This window comes from Cydia strobilella, chromosome 1 (assembly GCF_947568885.1).
Source record: "Cydia strobilella chromosome 1, ilCydStro3.1, whole genome shotgun sequence".
In the NCBI taxonomy this organism is placed as follows: Eukaryota; Metazoa; Arthropoda; class Insecta; order Lepidoptera; family Tortricidae; genus Cydia; species Cydia strobilella.
The window spans coordinates 5,326,602-5,349,909 of record NC_086041.1 but is presented as its reverse complement, the minus strand read 5'-3'; the positions used below and the strand labels follow the sequence as shown (position 1 = coordinate 5,349,909).

Genomic DNA, 23,308 nt, shown 5'->3' with positions numbered 1-23,308 from the left:
ACCAATATTCACAAACTAACAAATTCCGCCCCCATTTTTATTATTTAAGCAAACAATATCTAAAGCCCGTGATACACATATACTGAAAATAGGCGCTGCTAGCTAGCAGCAGAAGTTATATCGCTTTCCGAAAATGATAATACTATCAAATGCCTACTCGTGCTGTATACTGACTGACTGATATGATATACTTTCTTGTACCTATCAGTTTTTGCGGTGCCTACAGGAAAAACGTGAACGAGTTAGCATACAATAAAATATTATGGGCCGTAATTAAAAGTTTTGGTAGACTTAATTAAACATATAGAGGGTACGAGTATGTGATGTAGCGTAACAATTAAATATCAGAAACGGAGTGTTTACCTTGTGCATAGGCAGGTACATACTAATATACATTATTAGTTTGAGTTCCCGAGATTTCAGCTGTTACAAATGTCATCTTTTAGGGCCACTTGCACCATCCCACTAACCCAGCGTTAACCGGTTATACCGTTAACCCCGTGTCACCATGGTAACTCCAGGTGTAATCGGTTAATCCCGGGTTAGTGAATGGTGCAAGTAGCCCTTAGCAATTTAGGTATCCTATTAATCATATGTTAGTAGTAGAAGGGATATCGTAGAAATCAAATGTGCGCAAATGCAAATGCGCAAGACGGTAGTTGAAAATATTGTATGGGATGGGCAGACATCAGGGTGCCTAGCCAACATGACAATCGTACATCAAAAACGTCTAACAAAATGTAAAAATGTATCGGGATGACAGAGGCTACGAAAAGTCACCTGAGGGGCTGCCGCGAAAACCGAAATTCGAAAATTGCGGGAATCTTTCTCTTTTACTCCAATGAAGGCGTAATTAGACTGATGGAGAAAAATCTTCAATTTTCGCGGTTATAGCCCTGATTATTTCCATTATCAATATTTGACATCTTGGCTAGGCCCTCAGTTGCTAGCAGCACATCAGTTACTTCGTGAAGATGTCATTCGAAATTTTGAATCACAATTGATTTGAGTATTTTTGTAGTTAGTAACAAAGTAAGTATATATAGTAACTTGTGCATTTGCTCTCAGAAATTATCATTTGGTAAAGTGGAACTGCTGATGAAGGCCATAAAAAGGTCAAATAAACTATTGTATAGGTAATGAAACACTATCATCTAGCCGTGATTGTGCTAATTGTAGTAATGTTATGAGACGCACTATGGCCATTGGCCATGTATTCTTTTATTTTAAACTTTTTTGCGAAGTCCTTTTTCTTTTAAAAATAATTGTTATGTAGTTATTCAAATTGACACTAATTTTGTTATAAACTGTAATAGATGTCATATATTTTTATAAGTTTTGCTCTGCCTTGTACTAACAATATGGATTCGAAATAAAAAATATTGAATTAAAGAAAAAGTGACGAAGCCCTCCAGTGGTGAAGGCCGGATTCGAACCGGCGGGGTCTTTAGCTATCGCGGCTGACGCCATGAACCGTCCAAATTTCTCGACTATATGCCATCTTAGACTAGGTGTCTTTGACCAACTAACTAATTTTGTTGTAAAATGTTATAAAGTGGCCATAAATGATGTATTTTTGTCTTCAATAGGTAATTATGTTGGTAGGAGTTTGTCGACCGGCCCATTATCTCTTGCTGCGCCTTGTCACGTACCGCTAATCGCGCAAGGTCTGCTATAATCGTCTAAATCTGCCGGCCTAGCCAAGGTGAGAATCGCTATCGCTTCGGCAACGAAACGCTTTGTGTCTCTCTCACTCTTCCATATTAGTGTGACGGAGACAGATGCGTTTTGATCGCTACGGAGCGTAAGCGACTGGCATGTTGGCTACCCGGCCTGAGCAGAGAATTTACTCGAACTTCTCCTTTTAGTGAAGTCGGAGCACCCTAGACCCCTTAGTAAATCCCAAATGTGATGTGCGTAGGTAATTTTTCATGCTAAAGTTTTCTGTAGGTGGGTAGTTTTTGCAGTTTTATCAAAATCAATTCAAATGGTTTTTTTATATGCGCAAATAGAAAAACTTGTGCATATTGTTGACAATTTTTCGTGTATCTTTGAATTTTGCGTTTTGTATGAAAATTTTAAAACACAAAAATAAGGTGTTATTAGCGAACAATACTTAATATCAAAATATTTAGCTAATTATTTTGCTTTTGTATAGGAAATGACCCGCGCAGATCCCCCTTAAACGTTTCACTCGACTATTGTAAAAGCGCCAGAGATGAAGGTTGTATTTTGGCTTGACTATACAGGCCAAATACAGGCTGGCTTAAAAATAAGTGCATTCCCGTTGCACTCATCAATAAGTAGTCATGAATTGGAACAATTTTAATAACAAAACTTCCGTGAGACATAGACATATTAAATATATTAATGACGGGTATATTAGTGACGGGGGGGAATTGGAACAAGTATAAATTTAAAAAAATTGGAAAAGTAAAAAGCACTAGTTCGCGAAAACCAACTTTCCGCACGCTAAACAGCTACGTAAAGTAGCACTTTTTGAGCAACTGTATTGCCACTTTTACTATAAAAAAACCCTCCCATAGAAAATGGACCAGATGGCAGTCGTTTTCGTAAAAAGTAGTGCCTACGCCAATTCTTCGGTTTAGTTGCCAAACGGACCCCAGGCTCCAATGAGCAGTACTAGCCGTGGAAAAATGCCGAGACAACGCAAGGGAGATGATGATGCATTTTAGTAGTTTGTAAAAACCCACCTAACCAAATATAATTAGGAAAAACAGGATGTGGTGATTATGATTAGGTACATATCTCATCAAAAACATGTGTGAAATTAGAGCCAAGTTCAATATTAAGAATATGCGTCATTGTTAACTTTAACATTAGATCTGCATATATGGGTGCCAAGTGCCAAGTTCTAGTGTACTTGGGATGAAATTTAGTTCAGGTTTTGACTTGGCTAGTTTTTACAGGCTATAAAAACTAGGCACTAAGACAAATCCTGAACTCAATTTTATTCCAAGTGAACTAGAACTTGGCACACATATAGATCTCAATTTTCGCGAAGTCAACAACAACGACGCATATTCTTAATATTGATTTTGGCTCTCATTTCACATTTATGTTTCTGATGGGATAACATTATTTTTGTACAGAAACTGTCACTGTCAGGCTATTCATCATATAGTTGGTCAAGCAAATCTTGTCAGTAAATAAAAACAAAAAAAACTATAAACATCCTTTTCTTTTGGGTGCTACTACTTACTACTAGTGTAAGACAAAGATAGTATGATTCTCTGTATTCTGTCTATGTTTGAAATGAGACAGTCCTTTGAAAAACTATAGATGATTTCGAGACTAAAATTTATTTGTGTTATTACAAATTCGATAATTAACTGTGTGTGTGATAAAAAACAGATTTTTGGAAAATAGTACAAACCGAAAAAAAAACACTGTTTCTTTATCTTAGGTTCGTAACCAACCAAATAGCCCAGCTGGATGCCAAATTTTAACTTGCTAGGTCATCTGGAAGTGAGTTAGATTTTTGATGTTATGTCATTCAGTCAGTCAGTCAGTCAGTGAGAAACGCCCCGATTGTTAGATGTTTGTATCTTAATAACCGGTTGAGCTATATTTATGAAATTTGAGGTTCTAGTTAGCCTTAAGTGTCTTAATAAATAAACAAAATTTAATATGTTTATCTATAATAGATTTTGAGTTACGTAGCGGTCAAAAGTGGCTCCAAATGGTTCGTGTAATATAAGAATATAACACACGGCCGCTGCGTCGCCATTTCTCTTCTTTTGAACTTGGCTTCACACGCTACCGCGTGTCTAGATTCTTTTTTACCGTTTTAAAACATTAATATTTCTTATATTATATATGTAACCTGTTGAGTTGCGGACCTTGCTTTTTATTAAGTATTGGATTGTGGACCCTACAATGAGCGCCATCATATTTAGGATGACGTGGTCTATATATTTAAACTGTTTCCGAGATCATATATCCATTATTCATACTCAATCAATATGGCCACACGTAGAGGACTCACGCCTGCTCTGTGCTTGATGCTCCTGGCACAACAATTATGGCTAGGTAAGTTAACAAATTAAATCACTTTTCATTTTGCATAAGTGGCCATGTCACTCAGACGCATAGTTTCCGAGATATAATCGAAAAATCGAAAAATGGGACCTTCAAACTTTAAAATTAAAATTCCTTATCCTCCGACATGTCGGACAAGGCTGTTGGACCACGCGGCCGGAGGGATTTTTTTCTTTTAAATATTAGTTGATTTGATTTACTAATATTACCTACTTAAGAGCTCTTCCCACAATTTGGACACCTTAAAACTTTATATTAACTATAATATGGCAATTGATTATGATAAGGTGCTGTGCACGGCTCGCCGCGCGCAGCGCCCACGACACAACAGAGCCCTGGAGCGCCTTGTATAACTACTCATCAATAACCACCTTCTCGAGAGATAAAAAATAAATAGTATATTAAGTATAATATGAAATATGCACTTTAATATTAAAATATTCAAACTTTCACTTCTCAAGCCCGCACCAGTCGCACCACAGAGACCGTACAAGTAGCTACGCCTGAAAGCAGACTCTATCCCACTATTCCCACTACCGGTAAGTTACCTAATTAAATTATGTTGAAATTAGGTTGAGTGAGCCACTGTACACAGCCCTTTTCTACCGAACCACTTTTCCCTCCTTGACCCTAACTATTGCCAAGTCTCGGTAATGACCCTGCCTACGAAGCTGGAGCCGGGTTCAAATCCTGGTAAAAGCATTTATTCGTGTGTTTATCACGAATATTATTTGTCCCGTCCCGAGTTACAGATGTTTTCCATGTACCTAATTAAGTACTTATTTAAACTACCCCCACTAATCTAGTACCGTAGTACCCTACTAGTAGTAGTAGTAATATTAGTAATAGTAATCTCGTACCCACAACCACACAAGCCTTACTGAGCTTAAATACTGTGGGACTAGATGTAAGATTAATCGAATTTAAACTGTTTTGAGACATACTAACATTAAATTTACCGGTTTAAGTTTAGACTCACTTGTGTGACTAAAAACAAGTGTCTAAACCGTAAAATTATTAAGATGTAAGATTGTTCAATATGATATCTGTTCTAAAATTATATTACTAATTTTAGTTTATAAAAACATTGGTTATTTTGAATACTGAAACTGAAACGGATTCTGAAACTGAAATATTCTGAATTTTTAATGCACTTTAATTTGAAACTATCACTTTTCCTACGCGTAAACGCATTTATCCCACTTTCGGCAATTTTAGGTAAAAAATATACTTTCGCTTTTATCCGAAGGGCATATACAAGAAGATACAACTGTAAGCAGTTGCACTGCTGCTTGTAAATTATACGTAATTTTATCAGTTTGGCTGGCGTATTAAGGATGACTCACGTTAGACCGGGGCGTGACCGGACCGGGGCGGGCCGGAGCGATCCGACACAGGGGCTATCAGGAGCGCCACCGTCGCCGGAGCGTTCCGGGGCCGGGGCGTCAGGGCCACCCGACACTAGTTGTATATCCGAGCAACGGACTGTTTATGACAAATGTCACAAATAATTGTTTGCTGATAGTGATAACTAGGAGAAAAAATGGAAAGGCCGAATAAAATTAAAATTTTGTCCCTTGCTGCCGTAACGGCAGATGAAGAGGCTGCTGCGGGCTCCTTAAGCAGCTTTGGATCTACGACGACAAATTTTTTGATTATTTTCATATGACCCAAGACTCTTTCGAAGCCATTCACGACAGGATTAAACACCGTTTGGTCAAACCAATAACTAGATTTCAGGAACCAATAACCAGCAAACATCGTCTGGCTCTCTGTTTAAGGTAAGATATACAATGCGTGTATTGTGTATAACAAATAAGTATAATAATGTGCCTAGGCATATATAAAGCTATTGAGAAGAAAGGAGATGATCGGTTCGCCATACAAATATAGTCCCCATTTTCCTCTCTAGATTATTACGAATATAGTTTTATAAAATTAGATGTTTATTAACTATAGCTATCTTCCTTCGCTCTATATCTAATTATATAAAAATAATTTCCATAATATCAATATTCAATGAGGAAAATGGGAACTAGGTTTGTATAGAAACTACGGGGCGGTTGTCCAATTTCTTCTTATGTATATATTTAAAGTATCTTTGGATTCAATTCATCACCGTCAGAGAGATTCAGTAAATAGAGCTTCTTACTTCTTAAGGGGCCCACTGACTACCAGGCCGCCGGACGATATCAGCCTGTCAGTTAACCGCAAAAGGCCACACACTAACAGTTCTCTGTCAGTTTTTGGCCTCACGACTAACACGAACCGATAGTGTGGGGCCGCTCGACGATGAGAAAATGAGAAAATCAAAAAATAAAGTTTTTCTACCTATACCGTGTTACATATCAAATGAAACGTGATAGCTAGACAGTTGAAATTTTTTACAGATGATGTATTTCTGTTGTCGCTATAACAACAAATACTAAAAACAGAATAAAATAAATATATATTTAAGTGGGGCTCCCATACAACAAACGTGATTTTTTTTGCCGTTTTTAGGGTTCAATACCTCAAAAGGAAAAAACGGAACCCTTATAGGATCACTCGTGCGTCTATCTGACTGTCTATCTGTCTGTCTGTCTGTCACAGCCTATTTTCTCCGAAACGACTGGGCCAATTAAGTTGAAATTTGGTACACATATGTAGGTTTGTGACTCCTTTTTGAATAACCCCATACTGTAGCCCCTCGGGAAAACCTCGACATGGGAGCTCATTCCACAGCCGAAGCGTCATATGTATATAAACTTATATTGACCGGGATATAGACCGTGATTACCTTTTGTAATAATACAATTTTTTTTTTTGTAATTTTGTAGTCTGGTGAAAATAACCGTGAATCATTCAAAACTCCAATATGTATATAAAAGTAAAATACAAAAACATACAAAAACAAAACAAAATACTTTTCATTTTTGTACCTTTCTATTGCTCTAGTGTAGTTGGTCTGAAGCAAAGGTCTGAAGTAAGACTAAAGGGTCTAACAAAATAATAATAATATGTTGCGGGCTCTTTTCTTAAGCCTTTTTACTTATATACTTTTTACGACATTTACATATTTGATGCTGTCATGTTTTTCGAATAGTAAAATAAACATGTCAAGAGAGAAAATAGTGATCTTATGTTTAGAAAGATACCAAATGTATGAATAAATATGCAAGAACACTTTGAATGTAATGTATCGTGTTACCGCGCGGTCCGCGCGTCAGTAACATAACAACATAAGATGTACTAAGTAAGGTATTGGCTAATAGGTGTGATATGGTGTAGTGTAGTGCCGCTTGAATCAGCTTAGTATAGGAACCAGACGGACAGAGCTTCCTGCTTTCGCCTTTGTGAGACCTAATACCTACATATTATTAGTATGCATTAGACTTGTCTTTCACGTATTATGTAAGAACGTAAAGCTTTATTGTGCACAGTGCGACCGGATATTTAAGACAAAATTCGGTTTTGCGAGCCATATACGTGCTCATCAAAGGAAATTGTAAAGGTCGCCGTTGTCGGACACGATATGGAGGACTATATATAAGAATGTAAAAGGAACTGAAATAAGTAAGAAGCGGAGTAAATCAAATATTACCATACAAGTATGTCCAAAGAAACAGCGCTATGTTAGAAGAAGTTATTTTTTAGGGTTCGGTACCTCAAAAGGAAAAAAACGGAACCCTAATAGGATCACTTTGTTGTCCATCCGTCCGTCCGTCTATCTGTCTGAGTGTGTCTGTGAACGCGTGGAGGAATATACTTGAAATTAAAATCATATACCTACTCAGGTCTATATAGCCCCTTGACAGTGAAAAAATCAAACTTCTAAGTTAACGTAAAAAAAAGATACTTTTGTATGGAACCCTTGGTGGGCGAGTCCCACTCGCATTTGCCCCTTTTTAGGGTTCCGTACCCAAAGGGTAAAAACGGAACCCTATTACTAAGACTCCGCTGTCCGTCTGTCCGTCTGTCTGTCACCAGACTGTATCTCATTAACCGTGATAGCTAGACAGTTGAAATTTTCACAGATGATGTATTTCTGTTGCCGCTATAACTACAAATACTAAAAAGTACGGAACCCTCGGTGCGCGAGTCCGACTCGCACTTTGCCGGTTTTTTTAAATATAGGAGGCAAACAAGCAGAGCCCATGAACAGAGGTCGTATCATAGGATTGGTAGATACATTAAATATTATTTTTTACAAAGAAACAGCGCTATGTTAAGTAGAAGTTATTTTTTAGGGTTCCGTTCCCTCAAAAGGAAAAAACGCAACCCTTATAGGATCACTCGTGCGTGTGTCTGTCTGTCTGTCTATCCGTCTGTCACAGCCTATTTTCTCCGAAACTACTGAACCGATTAAGCAGGATATATTTGAGCCCCAAATTAAAATTTTCGTTCGTCACTATGGACCAGATATACCTATAGAAAAACTGTTTTTTTTCTTATTATTACAAGTATTCTCACGGAGCCCCAACAGAGGCTTTGCGGAGCCCTAGGGGTCCGCGGAGCACACTTTGAGAATGCCTGATATAGACAACCAGATAGCCAAAATAATGTTACAGGTGCCCTCTAGTAGTATTAGGTATTGTGATAGGTACAATGAATGGTATAATAAACATTTTTTTTTTCATATATGTACCATGGATATTCCTCGATGGCATCAAGTTGCAACCGGAAAGCGATGATCACATGGCAAATCAAATCCTGAAGACCGTAGCAGCCACGTCTAAGCAGGATATATTCAATAAATGTTTATTCTTTGTTGTTTGATATATAACTAGTAGTTCGCCCCGGACCGGACTGAGAACTCGCGGTTTGAACAACAAGAAAACCTTTAACAATTATATATGATTGCCGTAATGTAAACGCTGCAGCTTTACGGCTTGAGGGTTCAGGCCCCAAATTCACCAGGATCCCTAGAGGATCAGGCTAGGGGATTCGTGTCATGCTACTCATGCTCCACAGCAGAACCACCTTAGCTTTAATGAATATATAGGAAATATCTATATAATGTCTAGTCTGTTCGGAAAGAAAAGAGTTGTGGAATGTATTGGGACCTATACATTCCACGACTCTTCTCTTTCCGCACAGACTCTTTACAATTCTAGACTAGTTTAAAAAATATCTATATTTATCACTAGTTTCGTTGTACGCTTTCTTATGTTTCAGCTAGTAGGTATATATTGGGCACTTTGGCCCACTCGCTCGTCGAGCTCGCTCCGCTCGCTCGCTCGCTCCGTGGACCAAGTGCCCAATATATGCGAATGGTTGATCGTAGTTGTCAGAACCGTGGAGGTAAAAGTCTCAATACATATCTTCTGCAACAGTGGTACAGAATCCGAGTTCGTTACTCTCATCCGATCATGAGCTTGAAATTGTATTGCGTTTAATCGACATTCTGATGATACAACGCTAACGTTGGGACATTCAGTCTTAATACAACAACTTTATTCTCCAACAGTGGGACAGAATCCGAGTTGTATGGAATCTCTATTTAATATATACTCTCAAGTTTAAAAAACATGCTATTTACATATTTAGTTTCAAGTTTGTAGCACGTGCCTATTGGTAATATGAAATTCGTAAAACAAGCTCAAAAATTGCAGTTGGATGTCGTTTGTTCTTCACACAATAAACGCTATTACCGTCATGGTTTACTTTTACCTGATACTATTCGCTGTATAATATGTGGTCCGTCTAACTGTGGAAAAACTAATTTGATTGTTGGTTTACTGCTACATGAACAAGGTCTACGCTTCCAAAATGTATATATATATTCTAAAACCTTGTTTCAACCTATGTATCAATATTTAGAGCAAGTTTTAAATCTGGTTCCCTCAGTGTTATTTCAAAAATATAGTGAAAATGAAGAAGTAATTAGTCCACATACGGCAGATATTAATTCAATCATGATATTTGATGATGTTGCATGTGAAAATCAGAATAATATACGAGATTATTTTGCAATGGGAAGACATAAAAACATAGATAGCTTCTATCTGAACCAAACGTATAGTAAAATACCTAAGCAATTGATAAGAGACAATGCTAATCTAATCGTTCTTTTTAAACAAGATGATGTTAATTTACGCCATATTTATGATGAACACGTAGGAAGTGATATGTCATGGTCCCAGTTTCGAGAAATGTGTGGACAAGTATGGAACAAACCTTTTAATTACTTAGTTATAAATAAAGATTGTAATAGAAACTCTGGATGTTATAGAAAAGGCTTTGATACATTTATCATGCTAGAATAACTGTATACATAAAGAATAGTGTTAACGTGTAGAACTTATTTCTTAATATGAAATCATCTAGATCGGACATGAATAATAAAATGAACGAGGAGAAAATATTTAAAGAAAAAGTACTCCGATCTGCTGAAGCAGTAAGAAAAAAAGTTAAGGCTCTTCGTGATATTAAATCTACCAATAATATGATGTTGGAAACAATGTTAAAACCAGTCACAGATCCTCTTAATGAAATGGTGAAAAAAGATGATAGCAGGCTAAGTATTGGTAACACTGATTTTGATAACAATGAATTTAAATGGAATAAGCCAGTAAAAACATTAAAATACAGTCCTACTGAAGATGGAAAGAAAGAGAGTTCAGCTAATAAAACACTATTGAAAAAATCATTGGAATCTGATTTAGATAATAGCGAATATGAATTAAGTAACGACAATTCTAGCCAAGGCGATTCCATATCAGATGAAAGTATCATCCATGATTCTGAATCAATAAACAATGCTTCATTCAAAACGATAGATTCGTATGCTTCTCCTCGCGAAGATCCTACCTTGCAAAAACAATATTTACACATGAACATTCCTTTTGGTGTACGAATGGAACGTGGTAAGCTAATGCTAGGATCTTATCCGATTTCTGTGAATGATCAAGAACTCAAAATTGGAGGAGAAAGGTATTGTTTAACGCAAGGATTAAACGATTTATTGTTTAAAAAAATACCTGATCTGCATATGGTAACTGCAAACGATAAGCAATTGTATAAAACATTATTATTAAAAACAAATGCACATAGACGTGACTTTGATCCAAATAAGCCTATAAAAAGCAACAAGGGAATGAAATATTTACATATCATAAAGCCACTTTTCAAGTTAACTAAACAACGTTCATTAAGCGAAGAAGTACATGTAACCGGTGATGGTTTACCGGTAATGAAAAAAGTCAAAAGAGACATTTCTTATGTGTATTGGGATGACCCGAATGAATTAGTAGAAAGATTGAAACTACTTATAGCATCGCGTGATGCTGGCAATACAGGATTAGATAACGAAATTATATCTATTATTGAAGAACTACGTGAAGCAGGCTTGGTAAATGATATATAAAAGTAAAATAAAGCAAAATTTTTATCAGTTGTAGTTTGACTCCCAAGTCATAACAATACAAAATGAATATTGACAAATTCGGACACCATGTTCATAAGCGCTTGCGTGCTAACGAGGTTTCTGATCTCAACTACAAGGCTTTGCTTCGAACAAACGGTGCATGTTTTGAAGGAAGTTTACAATTAAAGGGAGTTGCAGAACCTTTGTCACCCGATGATGCAGTAAATAAGCAGTATGTTGATCAATGTATTCAAAACATGTACGACAAGACATATATAGATTCTTTGTTTAATACTATAAATAATCAAATTCATCAACTTTCGTCTCAGTTAAAAATAAACTTTTATACAAAGAAGGAGATAGATGATATCCACAAAAATATAAAAAATGGAAAAGCAACAAATAGTGAACGAGATCCATCGATCGGCAAGAAAAAACTTTAAGCGAAGATCGGTCGTACTAAAAGGAATTGACGATTTATGGCAAGCTGATTTGATCGATTTACAAAAACTTCACACGATTAACAAAAGATACAAATATATATTAACTGTTATTGATACATTTTCGAAGTATGCGTGGTGTATACCTATTAAGTCTAAAACTAAAACGTCAGTAAAAAGTGCATTCGAACTAATTATGAAAACAACTAAACGCATACCTAGAAACTTACAGACGGACTTAGGAAAAGAATTTTATAATAATGAATTTGATTCCTATTTAAAATTCATGAAAATACATCATTATTCAACATATTCAATTAAAAAGGCGTCTATTGTTGAAAGACTTAAGATCAAACTCTATAAATATTTTAGTTTCATTGGTAACTATAAATGGGTTGGTAAACCGTTAGACGATATAGTGAAAGCATATAATCACACTGTACATCGTACAACAAAATTTAAACCTATTGATGTTGATTCAAATAACGAAAAAGAGGTAAAAAAGAACATTAAAAACTCACAATCCAATTTATCCAATGTGTATAACACTAAGTTGAACAAATTTAATATCGGTGACCATGTGCGTATAAGCAAATATAAAAGTAACTTCTCTAAGGGTTATACACCTAATTGGTCTACAGAACTTTTTACAATTAAACATGTGAATCACACTAGACCTGTTACATATCATATTGAAGATCAGCGGAAAAACATAATACAGGGTACCTTTTATGAAGAAGAACTTCAAAAAACTAAGTATCCTGATATTTATTTAATAGAAAAGGTCATTAAAAAAAAGGGTAGTAAGTTGTTTGTGAAGTGGTTGGGGCTAAGTGATAGTGAAAATAGTTGGATTGATATAAAAGCCGTTGTGTAATGTATTTAATAAATTGAATTTCTTTAAACGAAATTTGTCATTATTACACCTGATATGAAAGGGAGAGGACTTTTAAATAGTGCTATTAATAATTTACCATTTGAATTACACTTGCCTGGGTATAATTATTGTGGACCAGGTACAAAATTGCATAAAAGGTTACAAAGAGGTGACAAAGGAATTAATGCGCTAGATGACGCGTGTATGAAACACGACATAGCTTATGACAAATATCCTGATTTAGCTGATAGGCATCGCGCTGATTTAGAACTTTACAAAATGGCAAAACGAAGAACTAAGTCGAAAGATAGCGGAATAGGAGAAAAAATAGGCTCTTGGTTAGTGAGCAAAGTTATGAAATCTAAACTAAAGGCTGGCGCAGGTATAAAATCATTCAAAAGCTTTGTGTCCAAGATACGCACTGAGTTAAAAAAGAACCGTAAAATAAAAGGTAATAATATCATGGATCGTGCGATTGTTGCCGCTAAAAAAGTTTATGGTAACAACTCTAAGATACGCTTACCTCGTTTAATACCGATTCCAAAAACGGGAGGTCTGTTACCTTTGATACCTATTTTTGCTGGACTTTCTGCGTTAGGATCATTAGCGGGAGGAGCTGCCGGAATCGCTAAAGCTGTAGGTGATTACAAAGCTGCAAAAAAGAACTTAACTGAATCAGAACGACATAATAAAATGATGGAATCTATTGCATTAGGAAAAGGATTACATATTAAGCCATATAAAAATGGTAGAAGTTTGTGTATAAAAACTTCAAAAAACTAAGTGTTAGGTTACCCAGACGTGCTCTTTCAAATATTGACATCTTAAAACACTCTACAGAGATTCCGCATTTTCGAGGAGTTTATATGAGAGACAGTTTACCAAAGCGTCCTAAAAGAGTAGAATGTGGAATTGTTAACTTGGACAGTTCCAAAAACAATGGAACTCACTGGGTAGCCTATGTCAAAGACAACAGTTATTGTGAATATTTTAATAGTTATGGTGACCTTCCACCTCCGATAGAGCTAAAGAAGTATTTAAATAACTATGATATTTACTATAATTATAACACATACCAAAGGTTTAACACAGTAAATTGTGGGCATTTATGTCTTAAATACTTGAAACAATATTGGTATAAGCGTTTAAATACCCACGATCAATAAACAAATTATCATTCTCACGATGTCGTTCACTTTGTCTATAACCGGATCATCTTCCACTCTGATAACGAACCATTCGCCAGCTCTTCAACTGGAAGGAGAATATGAGTGTGGTCTGTTGTATATATCCACATTTAATTCAATACCTAATATAGACTACAGAAACAATAAATTCTATTACGGAAAAAACAAAGAAATTGAAATTCCTGAAGGATCATATGAGCTTCAAGATATTGGTGATTACCTTAAGGAACACCTTCAAGGATGCTCGTTTTCACTAACATGTAATAATAATACCTTAAAAACATCTATATTATGTTCAGAAAATATTTATTTCGATAAAGAGAGGTCTATTGGTAGCTTACTCGGTTTTGGGTCGGAAGCTATTCAAGCTAATATATTAACAGAATCTCCATATCCTGTTTCCATTCTGTCTACAACCATAGTCCGCATTGAATGTGACATAGTGAGCGGTTCATTTGTTAATGGAAAACCTAGTCATATAATTCACGAGTTTGTGCCTAATGTACCACCGGGTTATCGACTTATAGAAACACCGAAAAACGTAATTTATTTTCCTGTTACTCAAAACAGTTTAAGTTCAATTACAGTAAGAATATTAGACGTTAACAATAATTTAGTTAATTTACGCGGTGAAGAGATTCAGATATATTTACACCTTAGAAAAAAATGATAGACTTCAATAAAACTTCACTCCCAACGAAATTCAGTGCTAGTACTCATCAAGCAATCAAGAAAAGAAGACCTAAAGTGCAACTTACAAAACAAAACAAACAATTCCTCCAAAGCATAGGTTTAATAAAATGAGTATATTAAATTTAACAGAATCTTTCACCTTAGACAACTCAATAGAAAGCTTTGAATATCATTCGTATAAGCCCTACGTAACAAGTTTTAACTTCAACGATGAAATACGCATACCTATTAATCAGCAAGATCTTTACGTACTACCATCGGCAAGTACTTTATACATAGAAGGTACTATAACTGCATTCAATAGAGAAACGAAAGAAGAGGTGAAGTCTGTTCTTTTTACGAATAATCCAATACTCCATCTATTTCAAGACATTCGATACGAACTCAATGGAATCGAAATCGATAAAATTAAAAATGTAGGGGTTACAACTACTATGAAATCTTTTATATCTATGAATGAACTTGAAGCATCGATGTGCAAGTTATGGGGATGGGATATCAGCGGTACAAAAATTTCACATGGATCATTTTCTGTGTCTATACCTTTAAACAAAATTCTCGGGTTTGCTGAGGATTACAACAAAATAGTTATTAATTGTAAGCATGAACTTATTCTTTTAAGATCTAATACTAACTTAAATAGCGTTAAATTAAATGCGAATGAATATATAGACAATATAACTATCTCGAAAATAGTATGGCGCATGCCTCATATTAAGGTGTCTGACCGAGAAAGATTGACCTTACTCAAATGTTTGGAAAGAGATCGCGCAATTCAAATAGCATTTAGGAACTGGGATTTGTATGAATATCCTCTCTTGCCTGAAACGTCAAAACATTCTTGGGCTATCAAAACTTCATCTCAAATTGAGAAACCGCGATACATTATAATCGGATTGAAAACAGCACGAAAAAATGTTGCTGATAAAGATGTAACACACTTTGATCACTGTAACTTGAGAGATGTTAAGGTTTTTTTAAACTCAAGCTACTTTCCTTATGAAAGTTTTGACGTCAGTTTTTCTAGTGAAAAGTTTTCTATATTATATGAGCAGTATGCAAAATTTCAACAGTCTTATTATAACCGTGCTCAAGCACCTTTGCTGACCCCCGAAGATTTTAAAAAGATTGCTCCTTTATTCGTTATTGACTGTTCTCGACAAAACGAAACCTTAAAAACCGCTTCAGTTGATGTGCGAGTTGAATTCGAGTGTGAATCAACTATACCCCCGCAGACGTCGGCTTATTGCTTGATTTTGAATGATAGTATTGTAGAATACAAACCATTAAGTAGTATCACGAAAAAGATATCATAAATAATCATAATGCAGGACTACATATTCGTTGATCTTCAAGGTTTTAAATGGAGTAATAATGAATTCATAATAAAGGAATTTGCGCTCGCTACAAATGAATATACACAAGTTTTTTTGGTAAAGCCGCCATACCCGTTTTCCAGCCTATCTCTAAACGAAAAAAGGCAAGTTACGTGGTTAGAAAAGAATTGCGGCATTTTGTGGCGTGAGGGTTATATTGACCACCGTGAATTTAAAAGAATCATTGTAAACTACTTAAAAGATAAAAAGATTTTCGTAAAGGGAGCAGAAAAAGTTCAATGGGTTAAGCATTTGTCTCCTGGTTGTACTGTTTTAGATTTAGATGAAAAACAAGAATATAGTTTTAGACAGTTGCATGAAAAATATTGTATTAAAAGTGAAACCTATAATTGTGTACACCACAATAAATTTTGTGCTTTAAAAAATGTGATATGTATTAAGAAATGGTATTTAGACAATAATTTATGTTTTTTTGTAAGTAAATGAATAAAATGTATACTAATCAAACAGTTGTTTTATTTTATACCCCTAATATGTTTTAGCACCATCCACGAAGGCACACCCTTCCATTAGTAATATTAATCATTTGCTAGTAAGAAATGGACTTTGGTGTGGAGAGCGCGTTGTCGTGCATGACACTGTGTGTAAACTAAGGAGTGAAACAACAAAATATTCAAACAAATTTATTCAATCTCCACATTTAAAATAATAGAAAATTAGTAACTAAGACTATATCCACACAGTTTTTTCGAAATTTTATTTATTACACTCTCTGCACTATCGACAATTTCATCGAATCCGTCCTCTGCTATGTATTGTGCGCTTAAAATCACGTCTTCGCTTTCTGGCACTTCTTTGTACTCGTTGTCAAGCAAGTTAATTATTTGGATTTTAATTAACCTGTTGCCCCTTCCTGGCTTTTTATTAACCACAAATGATGCAAGCTGTGCTGGAACACTTCGTTTTTGCACTTTATTTACGATTTTGGTTTGCCTTTTTTTAGTTTTCGGTTTCACTATCTTCTCTACTAGGTCGTTGTTGACGTCATCATCCTCATCATCAGGAAATGGGTTCTGGGCAAACACTTGAGACAAAAATAGAGGAGTGTCTTCTACGTGATCCATTTTACTGTAACAAAATAAAAGAAAACATTATTTGATCTGTTCTTTGTAATATGTTTCATATACTTAACGTTTAAATCTATGAATAGTAAATAAAACTTACCAGCAGATATCAGATGAAAAGCTGTGAATTGATGAGGTTATTCACTGTTATCGTGTACAAATATGTACTTAAAATGAATTACCTAGTTAATGGAAAGGTTGTTTATATACTCAAATAAACCTCGATGTCGGCAACTATAAAACAATGTATTTGGTTGATTTATTATAAATGAAAATATACCCTAACAGAAGTGTAGAGGTATTGTTTTATTATATCTGCTTTGCGTCAATTTCATTTTTTGCAAGCTCATCAAACTACAATGCAATGCTGAGCAATGAACTGCGGCACGAGGTAAATACCTATGTTTTACTCTTGGGATCATGTTACTACTAGATCCGCTAATTTGTTATGCAATTAAAAGTTACAGGATGTAACTTGTCTTCACGGAATATCGCTAGTTGAAACGTACAGTCAAGTCTAATAATATGAATATGCATCGGAACTAGTTAGGAAATAAAAATAAATGTATATGTATAGGTACTATATTATTCAGACTTAGAGGTACTATTCATCAGGGTTTGGATATTAATTAAAAGAAAAAGCGAAATTCTAAGTTTATGTTTATTTCCATAAATTACATTTTCTCAATTAGTGTGTATCATTTACCACTATACAAAGATAATGTTACGTTTATTAACAAACCAATAATATGTACAACTACAAACATTTCAAATCAGATAAGCATGAAATTATGTTGGAGCATATAATGTTTAAAGTTACAGAATAAGTACAATACAGTTAATATTAACTCTCTAAAGCATCTTAAGTTAATTATACAAAGTAATAATATGGTGATAGAAATCGTGATAACATAGCTTTAAGATTTTTAAATATTAAGTATTGAGGTGTGCCCCCAAGCTCGGGTAGATATTTTATCATCAGAAATCATTCGTTTGTCATCATTAGCAGATAATATAATTTTATTAACACTTTGTGTAAATATTTCATGTTTTATCGATCTGAATAAAATATTTTTCTTTTTAATAACATCACCTCTAATCAATGATTTCTCATAATGTCTAATACCAAATTCACGTATAACCGACTTGCTTACGCCTTTAGCTTTTTGTATAACATCTTCGTTAGTTTTAACACAATAAAGCTTAGATCGAAGGCCTACAAATTCGATAATATACTTCCCATCCAATTCGTCCTTGAACAGACCTGGAACTTTCTTGTTCTGAATCGGTAAGCGATGTACATTATCGATACTATAATTACTAGTATCAAAATAAGGTAATAGAGATGTTTTTAAGTCATTGTAATAGTTCTTAGTCTGTATGTGGTAAATGTAACTATCTGTATCTGTATAGCACAACTGTAATCGATTTCCATACATGGGTTTGAACACTGAATAGTGAAAGTCATACATGTGGCTTTTTGATAGTTCTAGAACCGTGAAACCAATATAAATCGGTTTATCCAACATTACGTGATCACTGCTCATCTGTACCGCAACCAAATTATCACTAAAAATCGATATGCTATGAAAATTAGGACGTGCGATTAATTCTGCAGCCGATGTTTTCTTTTTAGTTAAATTTGTAATATCATTCCACTGATTTACTAATTGAACGTTGACTTTTTTATAATTGTTTTCTAATGTTTTACCAAACAAAGAGTTAATCATAACCTTAAATAGGTCTTGTTCAAATTTCGAGCTAGCTTTTTGACGTAACTTCGTATTAAGATCGATGTACTGTTGTAAATAAGAATCTTGCATAAATGTGATCACTCTATGTACTTTTTTTATTTTTAACCCATGTTTAAGACAGGTTTTTAAATGCACATAATGAATAACATAAAAGTATTTGTCGTATAAATTAGGTACAAGTTTGCTAGATTTTCCTCCTGGTGGTATACATTTTTCAGGACAAAAAGGCAAGTCGTTGTGTTCTTTGTGCAGATCTTTTGGGTAAATCAAGTCGACTTCTAGTATAAAACCATACTTAGCTTCGTTAGGGACTTGAGTTATATCTAATGCGTCTATTTCATGCTGTTCTAAAAACCTAAAGTTTGACAACGGTAAGTACTGGCACATGCTGTACCCATATAAATTGTTGCAGTCTATGTATATAACATATGAATCGGGTTGTGAAGGGTTGTAACCTGGTATATATTTGTTATTAGCTTTAGCTTGTCTGTGAGGACACAGACAGACACCACCCCTAATTCCGTTTTGAATCATTGATAACATATTAAAATCATCAATCAGCTCCAATTCAACACCAGTTATTAACAACATTGCATCAAATGTTAAGCTAGGCGCTGTCAGATAATAAGCAGGATCCAAACTATAGTTTTTTCTACAAGTATCTCTAAATTTTTCGTAAATATCAGCTAACAGAAGGACATCTGTCTTGAGGTACAGATCAGTGTATTCACCTAAATTTTCGATATTAAACTCTTTCCACACTAAACATGCATGCTCATAGTCTTCGTGAGAAACATTTTCGTTCGAAAGAGAACTGTAGAAACACTTTTCAGGTGGAAGACATTGTTCGTTATAACGCTCCCAATCATTCATGTATTCGTAAGGATAAACACCTTTACGTGTGAGCAATTGAAATTGATTTGATTTTGGGAAAAAACGTCGCAAATGTACAAAATCTTCTCTTTTCATAGTATTTACTAATTTTTCTAAACTGGTACCCAAAAATTTAAAAGAGTCTACAAAACGTAGCTGAAAAAAATCATCCTCAATTGGAATAAACTTCGTGAAGGAAACATAGTTTTCCTTAGTTTTCGCTACTAATTTCATCGTACCGCGCGCCACTCCTAACTTTTTCATAAATAAATGCGCATCGTATCCAGACAAATTGTGAAAATAAATTGGTACAAAAGAAGGTGTTTTAAATCGCAAATTGCAATAACTGTGGGCTGCGCCACGGTAACAACCAGAAATATGACAATGATCTCTAACTTTATCGGAAAACAAGAAATTATTGCATATATGACATCGCGTGGCACTATTGAAACTTATTTCATCGCTAGGGTTGAATTGCATCGGGGTATTTGCATCCAATATTTTTTTGATTTCCGCGATATCTTTATAGATCAAATCTACGAATTTATCAACACAATCAAAACCGCGATATGTAACATATCGATTATAAGCTGAATCAACCGAACACACGACATAATACGCAAACGCGGCAGGCGTATGATGTTGCAAAGTCTCTGTATTATCGCTGCTATGTAAAGTACAGTCAGTTCCGCAATGGCATTCACTTGCTCGAGGCAATATTGACTCAAAATCAGCATAAATTACAAATGGCATATTTTGCTTACGCTCATAGTTTTTAAATTTAATCACTGTTCCCTTTTCTGGAAGCTCAGTGACTATACCACTACACAAATGGTTAGCTAGTTGATCTTCTTTAGAGAAAAATACTAAACACGTTTCACAAAAGTATATTTTTCCATGGTGAGCAGTTATTTGGCTTCTTACAAGACGACTTAAATCTTTGATCAAACAAAAATGTGAACTGATTCCGTTTTCTAATAACAGAAGGTGTATAGTTTTCTTTCTAGTATGATTTTCTGAATTATAAAGAGGCCCGACTATTGTTTTTTCTTTTAATCCGAAAACAATAAACGCAAGGGATGGATTGTATTTTTCAAATATTTTAATATCTGATAATGTCATCGGAAAAGATAGACCTTGAGTATTTAATACGTTGTCAAAATGAGGATAAGATGATACTCGTTCCGGATGATTTTTAGCAGGAAATAAAGCAGCAGTTACGCACCAAGCAAAACAACATTGATCTTTGTTCTGAATATTTACACATGCTTTTTTATTTCGAATAAATTTTGGTATTTCAATAAAGCTTGAACCGTGCAATGGTTGAAATTTATTTATATTGATTTCTAAATGAGAATTATGTAAAAATGTCCACCCGCTATCACGCTCTTGAAACTCGTCCACTTTTTTTTTTAAACTATTTATAACTTCATCATAATAACGCTCAAAATCATAACTTTGGTACAAAACTTTATTTTTCGTACCGAAAGATTTCATGGATTGTGTGTTATTTTTAAATAGCATAAACATTCCAAAGAGTTCAACATTTACTTTTATGCACGTATGCTTCTGAAGCGATTTATTAAAAAGTAGTTTAATTTGATCTCGAATCGAATTCAAGAATATGTCTATAGAACATGAGATTTGATCATTATGAGCTGAAATTCTATAAGTTGCAATGCGATTACGGAATGCTGACTGAATCAAATCTACACCGTCACAGATTTCCTGAATGGAATTACTTTTTGTTTTATGTTTATTACTACGCAAATGACCTACCCATGATTTTTTCTCTACAGTTGTGCTACACGATACACAAAACGGCATTATGAAAAAGAAAAACAATTACGGTGTATTGGGTTGATTACGAAAGTAAGCTAACCCCGTAAGTTACTCCGTATCCGCTTTCATCTGAGTTCTGCTTTTGGAAAAACTACACTTAAAAAAAATCGGAATGAACCCAATACACAATAGTTAAAACAATTTATGAAAAACTATGACTAACCATACACTTTCTATTTTTTTACAGTGTTTTGGAAATAGGTGGTCTCGGAATCTTTAAAAATTTCGTACGCAGTACCAAGGAATGCTTGTGCCTTTTCCCATTCCACGGATTTTGTTTCACATTGAAGTCTAACTGTTACTAATGCCTTTTTGTATCGTTCTAAAGGATCTGTCTCGTTTTGCACGTCTTCTATTTTATAGATCTTCAGGTCAATAAAAAAGTCACCTGGTCTTACAGCAGTGCGACGTGATGTACCAGATGATACGCGGCTACCGAACGATGATGTAGTAGACTTTGCGGAGGAAGCAGGTGCACATTTTTCCTCCTGGTTAATAATTTGGAATATATCCGTTCCAATTTTCTTGCTCGCGCTGTAAACAAAAACAAAACATTATTTTATCAAGCGTAAAGTAAGAAACGTAACTAAGTGTGCATATTTAATTTAATAAATAATATCATTGCTCGCACTACATCCAACTAAACGTTTAAATTTAAATTCCAAATTCAGTCAGGAGTATGTAACCAAAAAAATCTACTCGTAATCATATTTTCTTCGAGATAGAATAAACATACAAGCAACAAAAAGAACTCCTAATTGAAAATACCTTAAAGTAGATTGTTGCTCAAAAGTAAGTATGTACATACCTTGTTGTCGTTTTCCTGCGCTTTCCTGCTGATTCACTTGTGCTTGCAGCACTCGTCTTTCGTCTAGGTGAGGGTTGCGGTTGAGGTGTAGCTCGATCAATTTCACACCTGTGAAATTAAGTAAAAAAAAAATACAAATCTCGCAAGCCAGTCTTAGTAGATCAGAGTTAAAAAATGTGTGATAATTACCAAGAAGAAGAAGCGTCAATGTTTTTGTTATGTTTTGTGCTTTTCTTTTTCGGCAGCGGTGACGGGCTTCGTGAACGGATTGACAGCTCGGAATCCGACCTGAAAACACTGATAGTTATAACTTGCGTTAAGAAAATAGAATACTTATATAGAAAATGGTTAGGCACAAAATTAATCAATACTTACATTTTAATTGTTTGAAGGTTTACTGTAGTTCGCGAGGAGTAACAATGTAATTAATTCACCGAACACCGTAGCTATTTATTCAAAAAATGTACTGAGTTGTGCGTTTTGTGCTTCATTTATTATTTTGCAACTGCAGTGTTATGTTAAACCATTATGAGACGTAAAACCTTAGCTACACATGTGTATAACACAAAAACTAATTAATATAATATTACACTAATTACGTTTTAGTCAAATCACTAAAAATGATTAAAATAACAAGTATCAATTGAAATGTGATGATTATGTATTAGCTAACGCAAAGTATTTTACATCGAAAGCATAATGTGGATGTGTTTCAAATAAAATAAAATTAACTTCAAGGTATCTATTTAAGAAATCACATCACTATTCTACCACATATTTCAAACTAAATGGTTATATTTATATCACACTCACAATTAATGACTGTCAAACAACTTAGCAAATAAATACATTTAAGTAGAAATTTATAAGAATTCATGAAAATTATATTTGAATAGCTAACTAGATTAAAAATAGTTTCAAACAATTTTATAAAAATAGTACATATTATGAAACATTAGCTCC

The 23,308-nt window shown here is 34.6% G+C and overlaps 1 protein-coding gene across 3 annotated transcripts; it reads right to left on the bottom strand.

Moving 5' to 3' along the window:
* Nucleotides 1-17,715: 17,715 nt before the first annotated feature.
* Nucleotides 17,716-22,778, bottom strand: LOC134747016 (uncharacterized). Of its 3 annotated transcripts, none has more exons than XM_063681731.1 (4): nucleotides 22,721-22,778; nucleotides 22,535-22,633; nucleotides 22,346-22,453; nucleotides 17,716-22,071 (listed from the first exon to the last, which is right to left on the bottom strand). In XM_063681731.1, coding segments are annotated over exons 1-4 (570 nt in total). In that variant the 5' UTR covers nucleotides 22,723-22,778; the 3' UTR covers nucleotides 17,716-21,710. The 3 variants fall into 3 exon arrangements, with proteins under 3 accessions (XP_063537801.1, XP_063537662.1, XP_063537727.1); XM_063681592.1 differs by having other exon boundaries at nucleotides 22,721-22,776; XM_063681657.1 differs by having other exon boundaries at nucleotides 22,535-22,642; nucleotides 22,721-22,744.
* Nucleotides 22,779-23,308: the final 530 nt, after the last annotated feature.